A 16957-nucleotide genomic window follows, 5' to 3' on the forward strand; every position below is an offset into this window, starting at 1 on the left:
TATATACACACATGTTCATGTATATACATACATATGTACCTTTATGTGTACATACGTGTGTATGATTTATATATATATATGTATATGTATATATATATATAAAACACATACACAGAAATACTCTTCAGCAATAGAAAGGAACAGAACACCATTATGTACTGCAACAGGGATGAACCTCAAAAATGTAATGCCAAATGAAAAGGCCAGATTCAAAAGATCATATATTGTGTGATTTATCAATTTAATGCATTAAAATGTGATAGAAATAGATGATTGGTTGCCTAAGGCTGGGGGTGGCAACTAGTATAAATTGCAACGGGCATCAGAATCCTTCTGGGGTGATGAAAATGTTCTAAAACTGAATTGTGGCAAGGGCTATACGGCTCGTAAATTTATTAAAATTCACTGAGTTGTACACTTAAAAGGATGAATTTTATGTAAATTATAAGCCAATAAAGCTGTTTAAAAATAATTTTCCGATTGCTTGGCATGTAACTTGCACTGAATTTTTAAAAATAACAGCTTTATTGAAATATAATTCACATATCATACAGTCATCTATTTAAAGGGTACAATTTAATGGTTTACTAGTTTTTAGTATATTTACAGAGTTGTGCAATAATCACCTAAATCAACTTTAGAATCTTTCCTCAGCTTTCCCCCAAATCCCACACCCATTAGTAGTCACTCTTCTTTTCACCTGCTGCCACCCCAGCCCTAGGCAACCACAGATCCATTTTCTGTCTCTACAGATTTGCCTCTTCTGGATATTTCATATAAATGCAATAATACAATATGTGTTCTTTTGTGACTGGCTTCTTTCACTGAGCTTCATGTCTTTAAGGTTCATTTATGTTGTAGTGTATATCAGTACTTCATTCCTTTTTATGGACATATAATATTCCATTGTATGGATATAGCACCTTTTATTTATGCATTCATCACCTGATAGATGTTTAGGTTGTTTCCACTTTTGGGCTATTATGAGTAATGCTGCTTTGAACATTTGTATACAAGTTTTTGTGTGTGTGTATGTTTCATATCTCTTGAGCGTATACCTAGGAATGAAATTGTTGAGTCATACAGTAACTCTATGTTTAACATTTTGAGGAATTCCCGGACTGTATTCCAAAGTGGCTGCAACATTTTACGTTCCCACCAGCAGTGTATGAAGGTTCCAATTTCTCCACATCCTATCCCACACTTCTAATCGACAGTCTTTTTGATTATAGCCATCCCATCCTAGTGAGAATAAAGTGTTATATCACTGTGGTTCTGATTTGCATTTTTCTGATAGCTGATGGTATTGAACATCTTTTCATGTGCTTATTGGCCATTTATATATCTTCTTTGGAGAAATGTCTATTTAGATCCTTCACCCATTTTTAAATTGGTTCCATTTGTCTTCTTAATGCTGAGTTGTGAGTGTTTATTCTAGATACAAATCCCTTATCAGATCTATGATTCACAGATATTCTCTGCCATATCATGGGTTGTTTTTACACTTTCTTAATGGTGCCCTTCACAGCAAAAAAGCTTTTAATTCTGATAAAGTCCAATCTATCTACGTTTTCTCCTGTAGGTTTTGTTTTCGGTACCATATTGAAGAAACCATTGCGTAATTCAAGGTCATGCTGATTTGAGCCTATGTTTTCTTCTCCAGGTTTTATAGTTTAAGGTCTTACAATTAGGTCTTTAATGCATTTTGAATTAATTTTTGTATATGTGTGAGGTAGGGGCCCCTGACTTAAGAAAGATATAAGAACAGAGGTTGAGAGAATTGAGGGCCACATTAATAAAGCCATCCACTCCCTATGGTGATGGTTGTGGTCATAGCCCAGACTATATGAAAATTTCACGTGTACATGTAGCTAATTTTTTCTGCCCATACCAAGCCATTCGTTCTTAGGCTCTTTCTTTGAAGAAGGAGAACAGTCTGGATGTAATGCAGAATAAAAAGGAGGAAATATTTTGCTCAAGGTTCACAGAAAACCAGCGGCAGAGCCAAAAGCAGACAGAAGATCATTGATTTGCAGGTCTCAGTCCCATCCTGTAGCAGGAATACCCCTATTGTCTAATTGCCTTCAATTTAGTATCAGGACCCCTGAGTTGTACATAGCCAACCAACCAGAGGTGATATTTCTCAGCCTTCCTTCAGCTAGATGTGGCCATGTTACTACTGTTAGCCAATAGAATGCAAGATAAGGTGATCTAATTCTGGGTTATATTTTTTTAAAAAAGAAATGGCTTGCACTCTACTTCCTCTGTCTTCCCATCTTTTCAGGATGGACCTCAGACATGGTATTAGTAAGCTATTTTTTAAATTAATTAATTAATTAATTTATGGCTGTGTTGGGTCTTCGTTTCTGTGCTAGGGCTTTCTCTAGCTGTGGCAAGGGGGGGCCACTCTTCATTGCGGTGTGCGGGCCTCTCACTATCACGGCCTCTCTTGCGGAGCACAGGCTCCAGACGCGCAGGCTCAGTAATTGTGGCTCACGGGCCCAGTTGCTCCGCGGCATGTGGGATCTTCCCAGACCAGGGCTCGAACCCATGTCCGCTGCATTGGCAGGCAGATTCTCAACCACTGTGCCACTAGGGAAGCCCTAGTAAGCTATTTTTAATCACATGGATGAAGTATACATACCAGCACAGTTGGTTCTCAACTGTGGCTGAATATAAGAATGTTCTGGGGAGTGCTAATAAAAAGCTGGTGTTTGGATCTCACCCCAGAGACTCTGATGCAATTGTTTGGAGATGCCACCTGGGCATCAGCGTGTTAAAAGCTTCCCAGATGAATCTAACATCTGGCCAAGGTTAAGACCTTTACTCCAGGGCAGTGGTTTGTAAACTTTAGCAAGCATCAGCATTAACTGGAAGGCCCATTAAAACTCAATTTTTCTGAGGTACCACTCCTCGGTGTCTGATTCAGTAGGTCTGTCGGGGGTAAAACCCAAGAATTTGTATTTTTAACAAGTTCCCAGGTGATGCTGCTGGGCTGGTCCAGGGACACACTTTAAGAACCTGTAGGAGATCTCAAAGAAGAAAACTGAGCCCCGGTAGCGGCATGGTCTGTTTTCCCCAAACCACCTGCCTCCCCTAAATTATTACTTGAAAAAGAAATAAAAGTTTATTCTGAACCACAATGGCAACTTAGCCTGTATCCTAACTAACACACATCCCTTAGATCACAGTAGTTCAACAGGAAGGAAAATAAAAGTATAAAAATTTTTTCTCATTTCATGCAAATTCACACATGCAATTGAAACCCTCTAGGCTTTAGAGATTTTCCTATGAGAGAAGGATGGCTTGCAACACTGCACTGTTTACAACAGAATCCATTCCTCGTGGTAACTGGTGAACATAATCCACAGAGTTCTGTTTGGGCAGCACTGTTGAGGCTGGAGGAATTATGATCCAAGCAGGCTAAGTTACTTTCCCCCATTTAAGTCCCAGCCATAGGTGGCTAACCCAAGCCTTCCATGTAAATCTCCTTGGAACCAAACCACAGCAACAATTCTGAATGATGTAGAAAGCCTTTCTAAATAGCACAGAGGGTGTGGATCCATTACTCCTCTCTCCTCCCCTCTTCACGCACTAATACAAATGGGACTTAAAGCACTCCAGATCTTTCCACTTAATTTTCATGAGAAGACCTTGGGTGTTTGTGACACCAACCTGAATAACTAATGCGTCTTGGGCATCTGTTGGGCCAAGAGTGAAGCTGGGAGGAGCTTACCTACTGGGAAATAAGTTTCAATCCCAAGCTCTTTCTGGCAAAACTCTTTGCTGGTGCATACTTATTTCCTGAAAATTCATAGTATTAACAGGGGATGGTTGGTGGGATTGGATGGCCACAAAATAGAAACTGACGAGCAGCGAAAGGGAAGGAGCTCACCTACCTTACAAACTGGCTGAATAAAGCGGTCGTGTTCCGGATGATCCGGGCAGCCTGGGACTCCTCATGCTGGCATCTCTGCAGTGTTAACCCGTCATCCATGTGGCCTTCCTGATGGAGTATGACCTACCCCAGAGCCAAGGACACCAGTTCCAGGTTACACAGCTGGAGAGTCAACGTTTCTGGCAGTATTTCCCTCATGCCTTGTACTCCTTCTCCCCAGTCAAGTTCCCCACAGGCCCATTTTGAAAGTGGGACATTAACAAAGTTATTTTCCCCATACTCCCTATTGCTGACCTATGACTCATTCCTGAGACACGGTGCTTTGATGAAAATGAAACTTCATGTGCCACTGTGATGTGAGTTACAATAAATTCCTTGGGTCTAGATGGCCAATTTGAAAGGGTGAAAACATATTTTATGATAGATTTTTCTCTTAAAATGAACACAAAACCTTATCCTTGGAGATGAGAAAAATCACTTTGTTCAGAGCCTTTTCCTCCAGAGATAAACCAAGAAAGAAGAAAGACAAGTTAAAATAAAACCCTCTACTGGGATCAGGCATGGCTTTCTCTCCTGAATGACAGCTACGCTGAGTTAGCTGACTGTAGAACCGGGGAAGCAGCTCGAGGTGGTAGTTTGCTTCTCATGGAGGCTAGAGAGGGGGTTTGAAAGCCTGGGCTTGGGTATCAGCTGACCTGAGTTCTAATCCTGCTAGGCCACATCCCAGCTGTGTGACCTTGGGCAAATCTCTGCTTTGACTTCACCATCTGCAGGTGTTATTTAGAGGGTTGTTTAGAGGATTCGATGATTTACATGTAAGTCATTTAGCATGTTTCCTAGAATATAAAAGGTACTCCATGCATATTTGTTATAAGGGGAACTATATTACTGATCTCAGATCAGTTGTCTGGAAGCTAGTATACTTATTGCTCGCCAGTGACATCATGATAGAATTTTTGGGTGGGGCTGGCATCTTTTGGCGTGGAGGTCAGCTGCTTTTTTTCTCTAGAAGGGCCAAATATATACTGTTATTAACTGGGATGGTTTGACTCTGGTTCAAGTCAGGGTCAAATCCTGATTCAAGTTCCTGGCATGGTTTCCTCTGGATGGTGAGTAAGTGAGGGGAGGCCATTTGTAGGTCCTGGGGAAGGGGGATGGGGGTCAGTCGGCCTCTATGACAATTAAATATGTGGCTCCAAAAAATATCCTTAGAATAAGGATTTTTGTTATCTCATTTTTAGCACAAAGAAACAACTTATTTTCCTTTCCACGTGAAAATCTCTTCCTTATTTTCATTCTTCTGAAAGCATATCCTGATTTAATGAATTCACACAGGAAGTAGAATGCTGGCTTGTACAAGTTTATGTTCATTTTCGAAAAAAGACCTCTGGCCTCAGTCCCAGCTTTTGGGTCAGTCCCTGAAGACCTTAGGTTTTGCTTGTTCAGATAACACATTCAAACCAGCCAACTAAACAAGAAAGTAATGAGAAATGGGGGAGATGCAGCTGTTAGAATGTTGTTATTATGTATCCTATTGATCGCTGCAGCTCAGGTCCTTCCTAAGGTCCTTTTTCTCTCGGAGGAATTCCATAACCCGAGAGCAGAAGTCCAAGATGGAAAGGTACTTCCTTTAAGGTGAAGTATCATTCGCCAGGTTTTTCACTGTGTCTGTTTCCAATTGGTTTCTCTAAATTCCCATTTTGTTTCATAAAATGCTTAACACAGATCGGACGTTCTTTGTATCTACAGAGGGGAACTTAACTGGCTCCTCGCGAAATGGAGCTGGGCAGCCCTATCAAGGGCTGAGCATTATGGCACCATTTAGAGAGAGTTTCTGGAAGCATCTCCCAAATTCACATGCACATTTCAGCAATTAAATGGACCTCTGGAGTATGGCCAGATGGAAAAGTCAGGGGTAGGCACAATAAATCAACACCGTAAACTGGGATCTCTCCTAGTTGACAGGGTCCTTCAACTGTGTCCCCACCCACACAGAATTACAGCCAAGATCCACAAATTCTACTTTCTTAAATGTCATTCTTATCTTAGTAGGTATGAAAAATTGTGGAAACTCTAGATGATATTATCATACTCTTTAGAGGATTTAATTTTCTTCTCATTGGCTGTTAGGGTAGATGATGGGCCTTTGGCATCGATTTTCAATTTGCCCTTATTTCCAGGGTGCAGCCCTTACTCCTGGGTTAGAGCCCTTTTGGGGATTCAGTTGAAAACCTACTGTATTTTCAGGGGCCATTCCAGCTTGAGGGACTTCGACTATGGACTATGTCTCCTAGTACTGTCATACTGTCCACATCTCTGCTTTGCTCTTCTCCACCATAGCTGGCACTTTCTGTTCGCTATCTTAGCGTCATACTCTATCCACAGTCAGCTTAAGATGCTCGGGGAAACTGCATATAGAATTTCAGGTTCATGTTTCTATAGTTTCCTCCACTGGGGAATGTGGCCCCTCAAGTCCCAGAAACCTCGGCTGACCTTATCAAAATATGTCTCTCCAGCCCGGTGAAACTAACTTAAGACCCCACTCCTTGTGCTGCAACTCAGAAAAATGCTGAGGGGAAAGTGGTGATAAAGGAGGAACTCACCTTAGTGCACTTACATTCTATTTGGGATATTTAGTACCCATGTCCTGGGTGCCTTGCTTGTGGAAGCCTTCAAACGGTTTGTTTCTGTGTTTAATCCAGCCTTTATAATTATTGGCAGAGGAAGGGCTGGGTTCATACAAGTTAGTCTTTGTGGCCTCTTACTTATTCTATTTTCTACCTCCTCTTTGTAATTTTATTTTCCCTTTCTGGATATTTTCCTGGTACATTTTACTTTATACAAAAATAAGCTATTTATTACTTTATGGTTTCCTCCCAACCTCCTTTCTTACAATAACCAGCATTCTGGGAAACTTTTCATCACCTCCCATTAGGCTGACATATAGAAAACACAGTGTACGGTGCTTCCTAGAAACTTATTATGGGACTCCTTGGCTACCCAAACCCATGTTTTGTAAGGGTTTTCAAAAAAAAAATTATCATGCCTGCAGCATCTATTTTCTGGTTCCTATCAAAAGAAACCCTATTATGGCAATTGACTTTCTGGAAAAAAGATGTTGTATGTATCCAAGCCAGATTTCCCACTGTAGGAGGCTGTGATAGACCACTCAGATCTGCATTCATTCTCTGGGAATACAGTATCATTCCACGGTATCTCCTATTTCTGCACGTTGCTTCCTGGGCGCTTGTTATCATGCTATCTGCCTTTTTCTTTGTAGAGATTCTATTTAGTCTGCATATTATGAAAACTGCATAATAACTCAAGTATCCACTTAAATGAAAGGTGCAATGATGTGGATACTCCCAAAACAGCATACCACCAAAAGTCATTTAGTTCAGGTTTTAGAGCACATGGAACATATTCTACCCTCTCCTCACAGATTTGTCATCTATGTAGCTCTTTTTTTTTCCCCACTGAATATGAGGTCAGAGTAACCACATTAGGCTACACAATCTGTCACAGAAATAACTCTTCAGAATAGTAAGAAGTAAACATACATCATGTTCACCTGATTCTCACAATCACTTCCCTTGCCTAGTTGCTTCCAGCCTTTCTAACCCCTCACCTTTCTTTTCACAGGTCCCAGGCGGGATGTCTTGGCATCTTGTGCTTTGAAGGTCACCCAGAGACCACTGGCTATATGTTGGACAAAGCAGACAGAGTCTCCGTACTTGATTTCTGGGACTCCCATGCCCTCTATATCTCGCTTGTGACTGGAATCCAGTTTCTCCTTGATTTCCTATTTCACAGAAAATGAAACAAAGGTAGGCATGTCTGATTAAATAGAAATGCAATGTATAAAGCAAGTCACCTGTGCAGAATTTGTAAGTATCCAGGGAACCGATTACCAGCATAATCATGATGTGCCCGTCCAAGCCAGGACTGCAGAAAGCCTTGCTTCCTTTATCTGCTGCTAATTGCAAAATCAATGGATTTCAAGTTTTGGCTACTTTAGTGATTATTTAATCACTCTTTGGTTCTGGTTTTATATATTTCTCCATTATATTTTCTACTTTCTTCATCCCGACTTAGATACCTTAATAACTAATGCTTTACTGGCCAAATAACTTATTTTCAGCAAATTGTATCTTCCATGATTTTAATGGTTACGTTATATAAATGCCCTGACTCAGAGCTTTAAATATATCTGTTAAAATCATATAAGTATGGAGACAGAACCAAGATGGCAGAGTAGAAGGACGTGCTCTCACTCCCTCTTGAGAGAACACCAGAATCACAACTAGCTGCTGGATAATCATCGACAGGAAGACACTGGAACTCACCAAAAAAGATACCCCACATCCAAAGACAAAGGAGAAGCCACAATGAGATGGTAGGAGGGGCGCAATCACAGTAAAATCAAATCCCAAAACAGGTGTGTGGGTGACTCACAGACTGGAGAACACTTATGCCACAAAGTCCACCCACTGGAGTGAAGGTTCTGAGCCCCACGTCAGGCTTCCCAACCTGGGGGTCCGGCAACAGGAGGAGGAATTCCTAGAGAATCAGACTTTCAAGCCTAGTGTGAATTGATTGCAGGACTTTGACAGGACAGGGGGAAACAGAGACTCCACTCTTGGAGGGCACACACAAAGTAGTGTGTGCATCAGGACCCAGGGGAAGGAGGAGTGACCCCAGGGGAGACTGAACCAGACCCACCTACTAGCATTGGAGGGTCTACTGCAGAGGCGGGGGGTGGCTGTGTGGCTGTGGCTCACCGTGGGGACAAGGACACTGGCAGCAGAAGTTCTGGAAAGTACTCCTTGGCCTGAGCCCTCCCAGAGTCTGTCATTAGCCCCACCAAAGAGCCCAGGTAGGCTCCAGTGTTGGGTTGCCTCAGGAAAAACAACCAACAGGGAGGGAACCCAGCCCCACCCATCAACATTCAAGCAGATTAAACTTTTACTGATCTCTGCCCACCAGAGCAACAGTCAGCTCTACCCACCACCAATCCCTCCCATCAGGAAACTTACACAAGCCTCTTAGATAGCCTCATCCACCAGAGGGCATACAGCAGAAGCAAGAACTACAATCCTGCAGCCTGTGGAACAAAAACCACATTCATAAAAAGATAGACAAGATGAAAAGGCAGAAGGCTATGTACCAGATGAAGGAACAAGATAAAACCCCAGAAAAACAACTAAATGAAGTGGAGATAGGCAACCTTCCAGAAAAAGAATTCAGAATAATGATAGTGAAGATGATCCAGGACCTCGGAAAAAGAATGGAGGCAAAGATAGAGAAGATGCAAGAAATGTTGAACAAAGACCTAGAAGAATTAGAGAACAAACAAACAGAGATAAACAATACAATAACTGAAATGAAAACTACCCTAGAAGGAATCAATAGCAGAATAACTGAGGCAGAAAGACGGATAAGTGACCTGGAAGACAGAATGGTGGAATTCACTGCTGCAGAACAGAATAAAGAAAAAAGAATGAAAAGAAATGAAGACAGCTTAAGAGATCTCTGGGACAACAATAAACGCAAAAACATTCGCATTATAAGGGTCCCAGAAGGAGAAGAGAGAGAGAAAGGACCCGAGAAAATATTTGAAGAGATTATAGTCGAAAACTTCCCTAACATGGGAAAGGAAATAGCCACCCAAGTCCAGGAAGAGCAGCGAGTCCCATACAGGATAAACCCAAGGAAAAACACGCCGAGACACATAGTAATCAAACTGGCAAAAATTAAAGACAAAGAAAAATTATTGAAAGCAGCAAGGGAAAAATGACAAATAACATACAAGGGAACTCCCATAAGGTTAACAGCTGATTTCTCAGCAGAAACTCTACAAGCCAGAAGGGAGTGGCATGATATACTTAAAGTGATGAAACGGAAGAACCTACACCAAGATCACTCTACCTGGCAAGGATCTCATTCAGATTCGTTGGAGAAATCAAAAGCTTTACAGACAAGCAAAAGCTAAGAGAATTCAGCACCACCAAACCAGCTCTACAACAAATGCTAAAAGAACTTCTCTACATGAGAAACACAAGACAAGAAAAGGATCTACAAAAACAAACCCAAAACAATTAAGAAAATGGTCATAGGAACATACATATAGATAATTACCTTAAATGTTAATGGATTAAATGCTCCAACCAAAAGACACAGGCTTGCTGAATGGATACAAAACAAGACCCATATATATGCTGTCTACAAGAGACCCACTTCAGACCTAGGGACACATCAAGACTGAAAGTGAGGGGATGGAAAAAGATATTCCATGCAAACGGAAATCAAAAGAAAGCTGGAGTAGCTATACTCATATCAGATAAAATAGACTTTAAAATAAAGAATGTTACAAGAGACAAGGAAGGACACTACATAATGATCAAGGGATCAATCCAAGAAGAAGATATAACAATTATAAATATATATGCACCCAACATAGGAGCACCTCAATACACAAGGCAACTGCTAACAGCTATAAAAGAGGAAATCAACAGTAACACAATAATAGTGGGGGACTTTAACACCTCACTTACACCAATGGACAGATCATACAAACAGAAAATTATTAAGGAAACACAAGTGTTAAATGACACAGTAGACCAGATAGATGTGACTGATATTTACAGGACATTCCATCCAATAGCAGCAGATTACACTTTCTTCTCAAGTGCACATGGAACATTCTCCAGGATAGATCTCATCTTGGGTCACAAATCAAGCCTCAGTAAACTTAAGAAAATTGAAATCATCATATCAAGCATCTTTTCTGACCACAACACTATGAGATTAGAAATGAATTACAGGCAAAAAACCGTAAAAAACACAAGCACATGGAGGCTAAACAATACGTTACTAAACAACCAAGAGATCACTGAAGAAATCAAAGAGAAATCAAAAAATACCTAGAAACAATTGACAATGAAAACACGACAATCCAAAACCTATGGGATGCAGCAAAAGCAGTTCTAAGAGGGAAGTTTATAGCTATACAAGGCTACCTCAAGAAACAAGAAAATTCTCAAGTAAACAATCTAACCTTACACCTAAAGGAACTAGAGAAAGAAGAACAAACAAAACCCAAAGTTAGCAGAAGGAAAGAAATCACAAAGATCAGAGCAGAAATAAATGAAATAGAAATAAAGAAAACAATAGCAAAGATCAATAAAACTAAAAGCTGGTAGCTTTTAGCCAGACTGATCAAGAAAAAGAGGGAGAGGCCTCAAATCAGTAAAATTAGAAATGAAAACAGAGAAGTTACAACAGACACCGCAGAAATACAAAGCTTCCTAAGAGACTACTACAAGCAACTCTATGCCAATAAAATGCACAACCTGGAAGAAATGGACAAATTCTTCGAAAGGTATAACCTTCTAAGACTGAACCAGGAAGAAACAGAAAATATGAACAAACCAATCACAGCAATGAAATTGAGACAGTGATTAAAAATCTTCCAACAGGGCATCCCTGGTGGCGCAGTGGTTGAGAGTCCGCCTGCCGATGCAGGGGACACGGGTTCGTGCGCCGGTCCAGGAAGATCCCACATGCTGTGGAGCAGCTAGGCCCGTAAGCCATGGCTGCTGAGCCTGCGCATCTGGAGCCTCTGCTCCACAACGGGAGAGGCCACAGCAGTGAGAGGCCCGCATACCCCCCCGCCAAAAAACTTCCAACAAACAAAAGTCCAGGACAAGATGGCTTCACAGGTGAATTCTACCAAATGTTTAGAAAACAGCTAACACCCATCCTTCTCAAACTCTTCCAAAAAATTGCAGAGGAAGGAACACTCCCAAACTCATTCCATAGGGCCAACATCACCCTGATACCAAAACCAGACAAAGATGCTACAAAAAAAGAAAATTACAGACCAATATCACTGATGAATATAGATGCAAAATTCCTCAAGAAAATACTAGCAAACAGAAGCCAACAACACATTAAAAGGATCATACACCACAATCAAGTGGGATTTATCCCAGGCATGCAAGAATTCTTCAATATATGCAAATCAATCAGTGTGATACACCATATTAACAAATTGAAGAAGAAAACCCATATGATCATCTCAATAGATGCAGAAAAAGCTTTTGACAAAATTCAACACCCATTTATGATTAAAAACCCTGCAGAAAGTGGGCATAGAGGGAACCTACCTCAACATAATAAAGGCCATATATGACAAACCCACAGCCAACATTATTTTCAATGGTGAAAAACTGAAAGCATTTCCTCTAAGATCAGGAACAAGACAAGGATGTCCACTCTCACCACTATTATTAAAATAGTTATGGAAGTCCTAGCCACAGCAATAAGAAAAAGAAATAAAAGGAATAGGACTTCCCCGGTGGCGCAGCGGTTGAGAGCCCACCTGCCGATGCAGGGGGCGCGGGTTCGTGCCCCAATCCGGGAGGATCCCACATGCCACGGAGCGGCTGGGCCCGTGGGCCATGGCCGCTAGGCCTCTGCGTCTGGAGCCTGTGCTCCGCGGTGGGAGAGCCACAGCGGTGAGAGGCCTGCATACCGCAAAAAAAAAAAAAAAAAAAAGAAAGAAAAGGAATACAAATTGGAAAGGAAGAAGCAAAACTGTCACTGTCTGCAGATGACATGATACTATACATAGAAAATCCTAAAAATGCCACCAGAAGACTACTAGTGCTAACCAATGAATTTGGTAAAGTTGCATGATACAAAATTAATGCACAGAAATCTCTTGCATTCCTATACACTAATGATGAAAAATCTGAAGGAGAAATTATGGAAACACTCCCATTTACCACTGTAACAAAAAGAATAAAATACCTAGGAATAAACCTACCTAAGGAGACAAAACCCTGTATGCAGAAAGCTATAAGACACTGATGAAACAAATCTAAGATGATACCAACAGATGGAGAGATATACCATGTTCTTTGATTGGAAGAATCAATATTGTGAAAATGACTATACTACCCAAAGCAATCTACAGATTCAGTGCAATCCGTATCAAATTACCAATGTCATTTTTTATGGAACTAGAACAAATCATCTTAAAATTTGTATGGAGACACAAAAGACCCCGAATAGCCAAAGCAGTCTTGAGGGAAAAAAATGGAGCTGGAGGAATAAGACTCCCTGACTTTAGACTATACTACAAAGCTACAGTAATCAAGACAATATGGTACTGGCACAAAAACAGAAACATAGATCAATGGAACAAGGTAGAAAGCCCAGAGATAAACCCACGCACTTAACTTACAGTCAACTAATCTATGACAAAGGAGGGAAAGATATATAATGGAGAAAAGACAGTCTCTTCAGTAAGTGGTGCTGGGAAAACTTGACAGCTACATGTAAAAGAATGAAATTAGAACACTCCTTAACACCATACACAAAAATAAACTCAAAATGGATTAGAGACCTAAATGTAAGACCAGACACTACAAAACTCTTAGAGGAAAACATAGGAAGAACACCCTTTGACATAAATTACAGCAAGATCTTTTTTGATCCACCTCCTAGAGTAATGGAAATAAAAACAAAAATAAACAAATGAGACCAAATGAAACTTCAAAGCTTTTGCACAGCAAAGGAAACCATAAACAAAACGAAAAGAGAACCCTCAGAATGGGAGAAAATATTTGCAAACGAATCAACGGATAAAGGATTAATCTCCAAAATATATAAACATCTCATGCAGCTCAATATTAAAGAAACAAATAACCCAATCCAAAAATAGGCAGAAGACCTAAATAGACATTTCTCCAAAGAAGACATACAGATGGCCAAGAAGCACACGAAAAGCTGCTCAACATCACTAATTATTAGAGAAATGCAAATGAAAACTACAATGAGGTATCACCTCGCACCAGTTAGAATGGGCATCATCAGAAAATCTACTAACAACAAATGCTGGAGAGGGTGTGGAGAAAAGGGAACCCTCTTGCACTGTTGGTGGGAATGTAAATTGATATAGCCACTATGGAGAACAGTATGGAGGTTCCTTAAAAAACTAAAAGTAGAATTACCATATGATCCAGCAATCCCACTACTGGGCATATACCCAGAGAAAAACATAATTCAAAAAGACACATGCACACCAATGTTCATTGCATTACTATTTACAATAGCCAAGTCATGGAAGCAACCTAAATGCCCACTGACAGGCAAATGGATAAAGAAGATGTGGTACATATATACAATGGAATATTACTCAGCCATAGAAAGGAATGAAATTGAGTCATTTGTTGAGACGTGGATGGACCTAGAGACTGTCATACAGAGTGAAGTAAGTCAGAAAGAGAAAAACAAATATTGTATATTAATGCATGTATGTGGAACCTAGAAAAATGGTACAGATGAACCGGTTTGCAGGGCAGAAGCTGAGACACAGATGTAGAGAACAAACGTATGGACACCAAGGGTGGAAAACCGCGGTGGGGTGGGGATGGTGGTATGCTGAATTGGGTGAGTGGGACTGACATGTATACACTGATGTGTATAAAATTGATGACTAATAAGAACCTGCAGTATAAAAAACAAACAAACAAACAACTAATACTAAACTTTCTTTGGGTTATTTGTATGGAAATATGTTAATATAAATGTTTCAGACATTACATGAAATTTCTAAAAATCTTATATGTTCCGGTATAATGTTATAAGTCATAATTCTAGTTATTACTTTAAATGTATATCTCAGAAATAACTAAAAAAAAAGCATTTAAGTATCTTTCACAGAAATCAGCAGAGGAAACAGACTCTTGGAGCAGGTCAGGAGCTAGTCCCCTGCAGTAATTGTTGTATTAGTTTTTTATGGCCTCCTCAGTTGAGTGTTACAGTCAATGGGTTTCATTCTTCCATTGCCACAGTTTCACGAAACTTACTGTCTAGTATGGAAAAAGGAGTTGCTTGTGCACCAGGTGTCCATGTGGTGATAACCTGAGGTGCCTGTCACAAAGGGACTCAGGAAGTGGACTGGTAACTCTGTCCCCTTCTCATCAATCAGGGCCTCTACCCTATTTCCATTTCTTCTCTATATCTTGTGTTAAATTGCTCATTTGTAGAAGCCATTAGCTAGGTGGCATTTTGCATTTTTACAGAATAAAAATGTAGCACCCTGTTCCCTCTGCTGTGCCAACTTTACTCTCATTCTTAATGATGGAACAACAGGAGCTCATGCACTAAGTTCTTCCCATGTGTAAGGCAGTGCCCTAAGTTCCTTACATACACTAACTCTTCATAACGGCCTCGGATGTAGCTACAAATATTATCCCAGTTTTACGGAGGAGGAAATGAAGGTACAGAGAAACAAGTAATTTGTCCAAGGTCATTTAAGAAGTAGTGAAAGAGCCAAGATTTAAACCAGGAAGTCCAACTCCAGAGACTATGCTCTTCCGATGGCCCCAAACTCCTACTCACCCTTTAATACCCTGCTCAGGTGCCACCTTCTCTGTGAAGGCGGAGCTGGTCTCTCCTGCTGTATTTCCCCAGCACAGTCTCATCCCTCTATTGAGTACTTAGCACATCACAATGTAAACGTGCTTGTTTAAATGCTACTTTCCTTTTGCCAGGTTATAAGAGGATGAAGGGCATGGGCCAGATGACAATTAATTTTGGATTCCTAATACAGAGAATTATCAATTACTTAACAAACATAAATTGAAGGAACAAATATATATAGCTGAGTAATTTTTTTCCTTCAAATATATATATATATTTTTCATTTCAGCTCCTATTTCTTTCCTTGAAATCTTCATAAAAGCAAAATTAGTTATTTTGCACACATTTAAGGATCATTTTGAGCAATGTTAATATATCGCAGGAACATTCTTATTTTAAATATATGTTGAAACACCGGCTGGATTGTTAAATATGACTTATTTCTCAAAATGAACATTTCCAGAGGAACTTATTTCTGATTTTATAACAAAAGTCAGTGGGAAAATAGAATTTGATATTTTAGGATTCTTAATAGGCAAGTGGTCAAAAATGCATTTATTCTATAAAACAATGGATATTTGACTTTCATTTCAAAAATATCCAGAGTTCTATAGACACTCAAGCCAGTAGATGGATTTAAAATACAGCAAAGTTTTCATCTCTAGCCTGCTCTCTAACCATAGGCAATGCAGCAAAATAAAAATATTACACGCTACAGCTGTTAAATATGAATAATTACACTGGTTACCAAGAGCTCATAGTTAAAACAGCACATATTCCCCAATGATCAGTGACTATGGTCATTTCACTTGTTTTATCACTTTTCATTGATTTAAATATGACTTTGCCAAAAATAAAATAAATACTAGGATTTGTTTTTTTTAGAGTCTCTAAAAAATGGCATCAACTCCCAAAGTTCTATGGCTGGCACTACAGGGGCTGCTTGTAATTCAAAAGAAAGACAGAAGCAATAACAACAAAAACTAAAACATACAGACAAACCGACACTAAAGCCAACTCTACTAAACAACGATGACACAGCTTAAAGAAGTGAGAGCATCCCGAGATAGAGAAGCTGGATTTGGCTGACCACAGGTGGGTGAGCTCCTTTTGACTTAAGCCATGAACTAATGCTCCCCTCTCTGTCTTCACTTGAACATGGCCCCAGATGTATTTACTCTACTGCTAGAAATGGAACCTTCCTATACGATGGGGCTATTTCAGTCACTCCCTTTCAATAACTCCCCAATTCCCACAGAACACAATTCTCACTTCTAAAGTTCTTGTATACCACGTGCTTTAACCAAACTGGACTACGTCTCTGTGTCATATCAAGTGTTCCCTCCCTCAGGGCCTTTACTGACATTACACTTCCTGCTTGGAATGCCCCTACTTCATCTCTGTATCTTTTCATCTTATCCATCAAGCCTTTTGCAGATCCACCTGTGCATTTTCTCTGATCTCATGGCACCTCCCTTCCACTCTCTCAAGACTCTTTCCCATCTTCTGCAATATGAATCCTTTGCTGGTACACTTCCTGTCCCCTGTCTCCAAGGGCAAGACTGAGATTTGTTTGCCTTTACATTTCGCACAATGCTCTGCCTAGGTTGCAAATAATTTGTTTTT

At 40.1% G+C, this 16957-nt stretch overlaps 1 protein-coding gene across 1 annotated transcript in view; it reads right to left on the bottom strand.

Annotated features, from left to right (window-relative positions):
* Positions 1–16957, bottom strand: part of RYR3 (ryanodine receptor 3) — a 374244-nt gene that overhangs the window by 265597 nt on the left and 91690 nt on the right. The window contains exons 11-12 of the mRNA XM_065871700.1: positions 7527–7700; positions 3900–4021 (exon numbers count right to left, since the gene is read on the bottom strand). Coding sequence (XP_065727772.1) covers positions 3900–4021; positions 7527–7700 — 296 coding nt within the window. The remainder of the gene's footprint in view (positions 1–3899; positions 4022–7526; positions 7701–16957) is intronic.

The sequence above is a fragment of the Phocoena phocoena genome, chromosome 2 (genome assembly GCF_963924675.1).
Source record: "Phocoena phocoena chromosome 2, mPhoPho1.1, whole genome shotgun sequence".
Taxonomy (NCBI): Eukaryota; Metazoa; Chordata; class Mammalia; order Artiodactyla; family Phocoenidae; genus Phocoena; species Phocoena phocoena.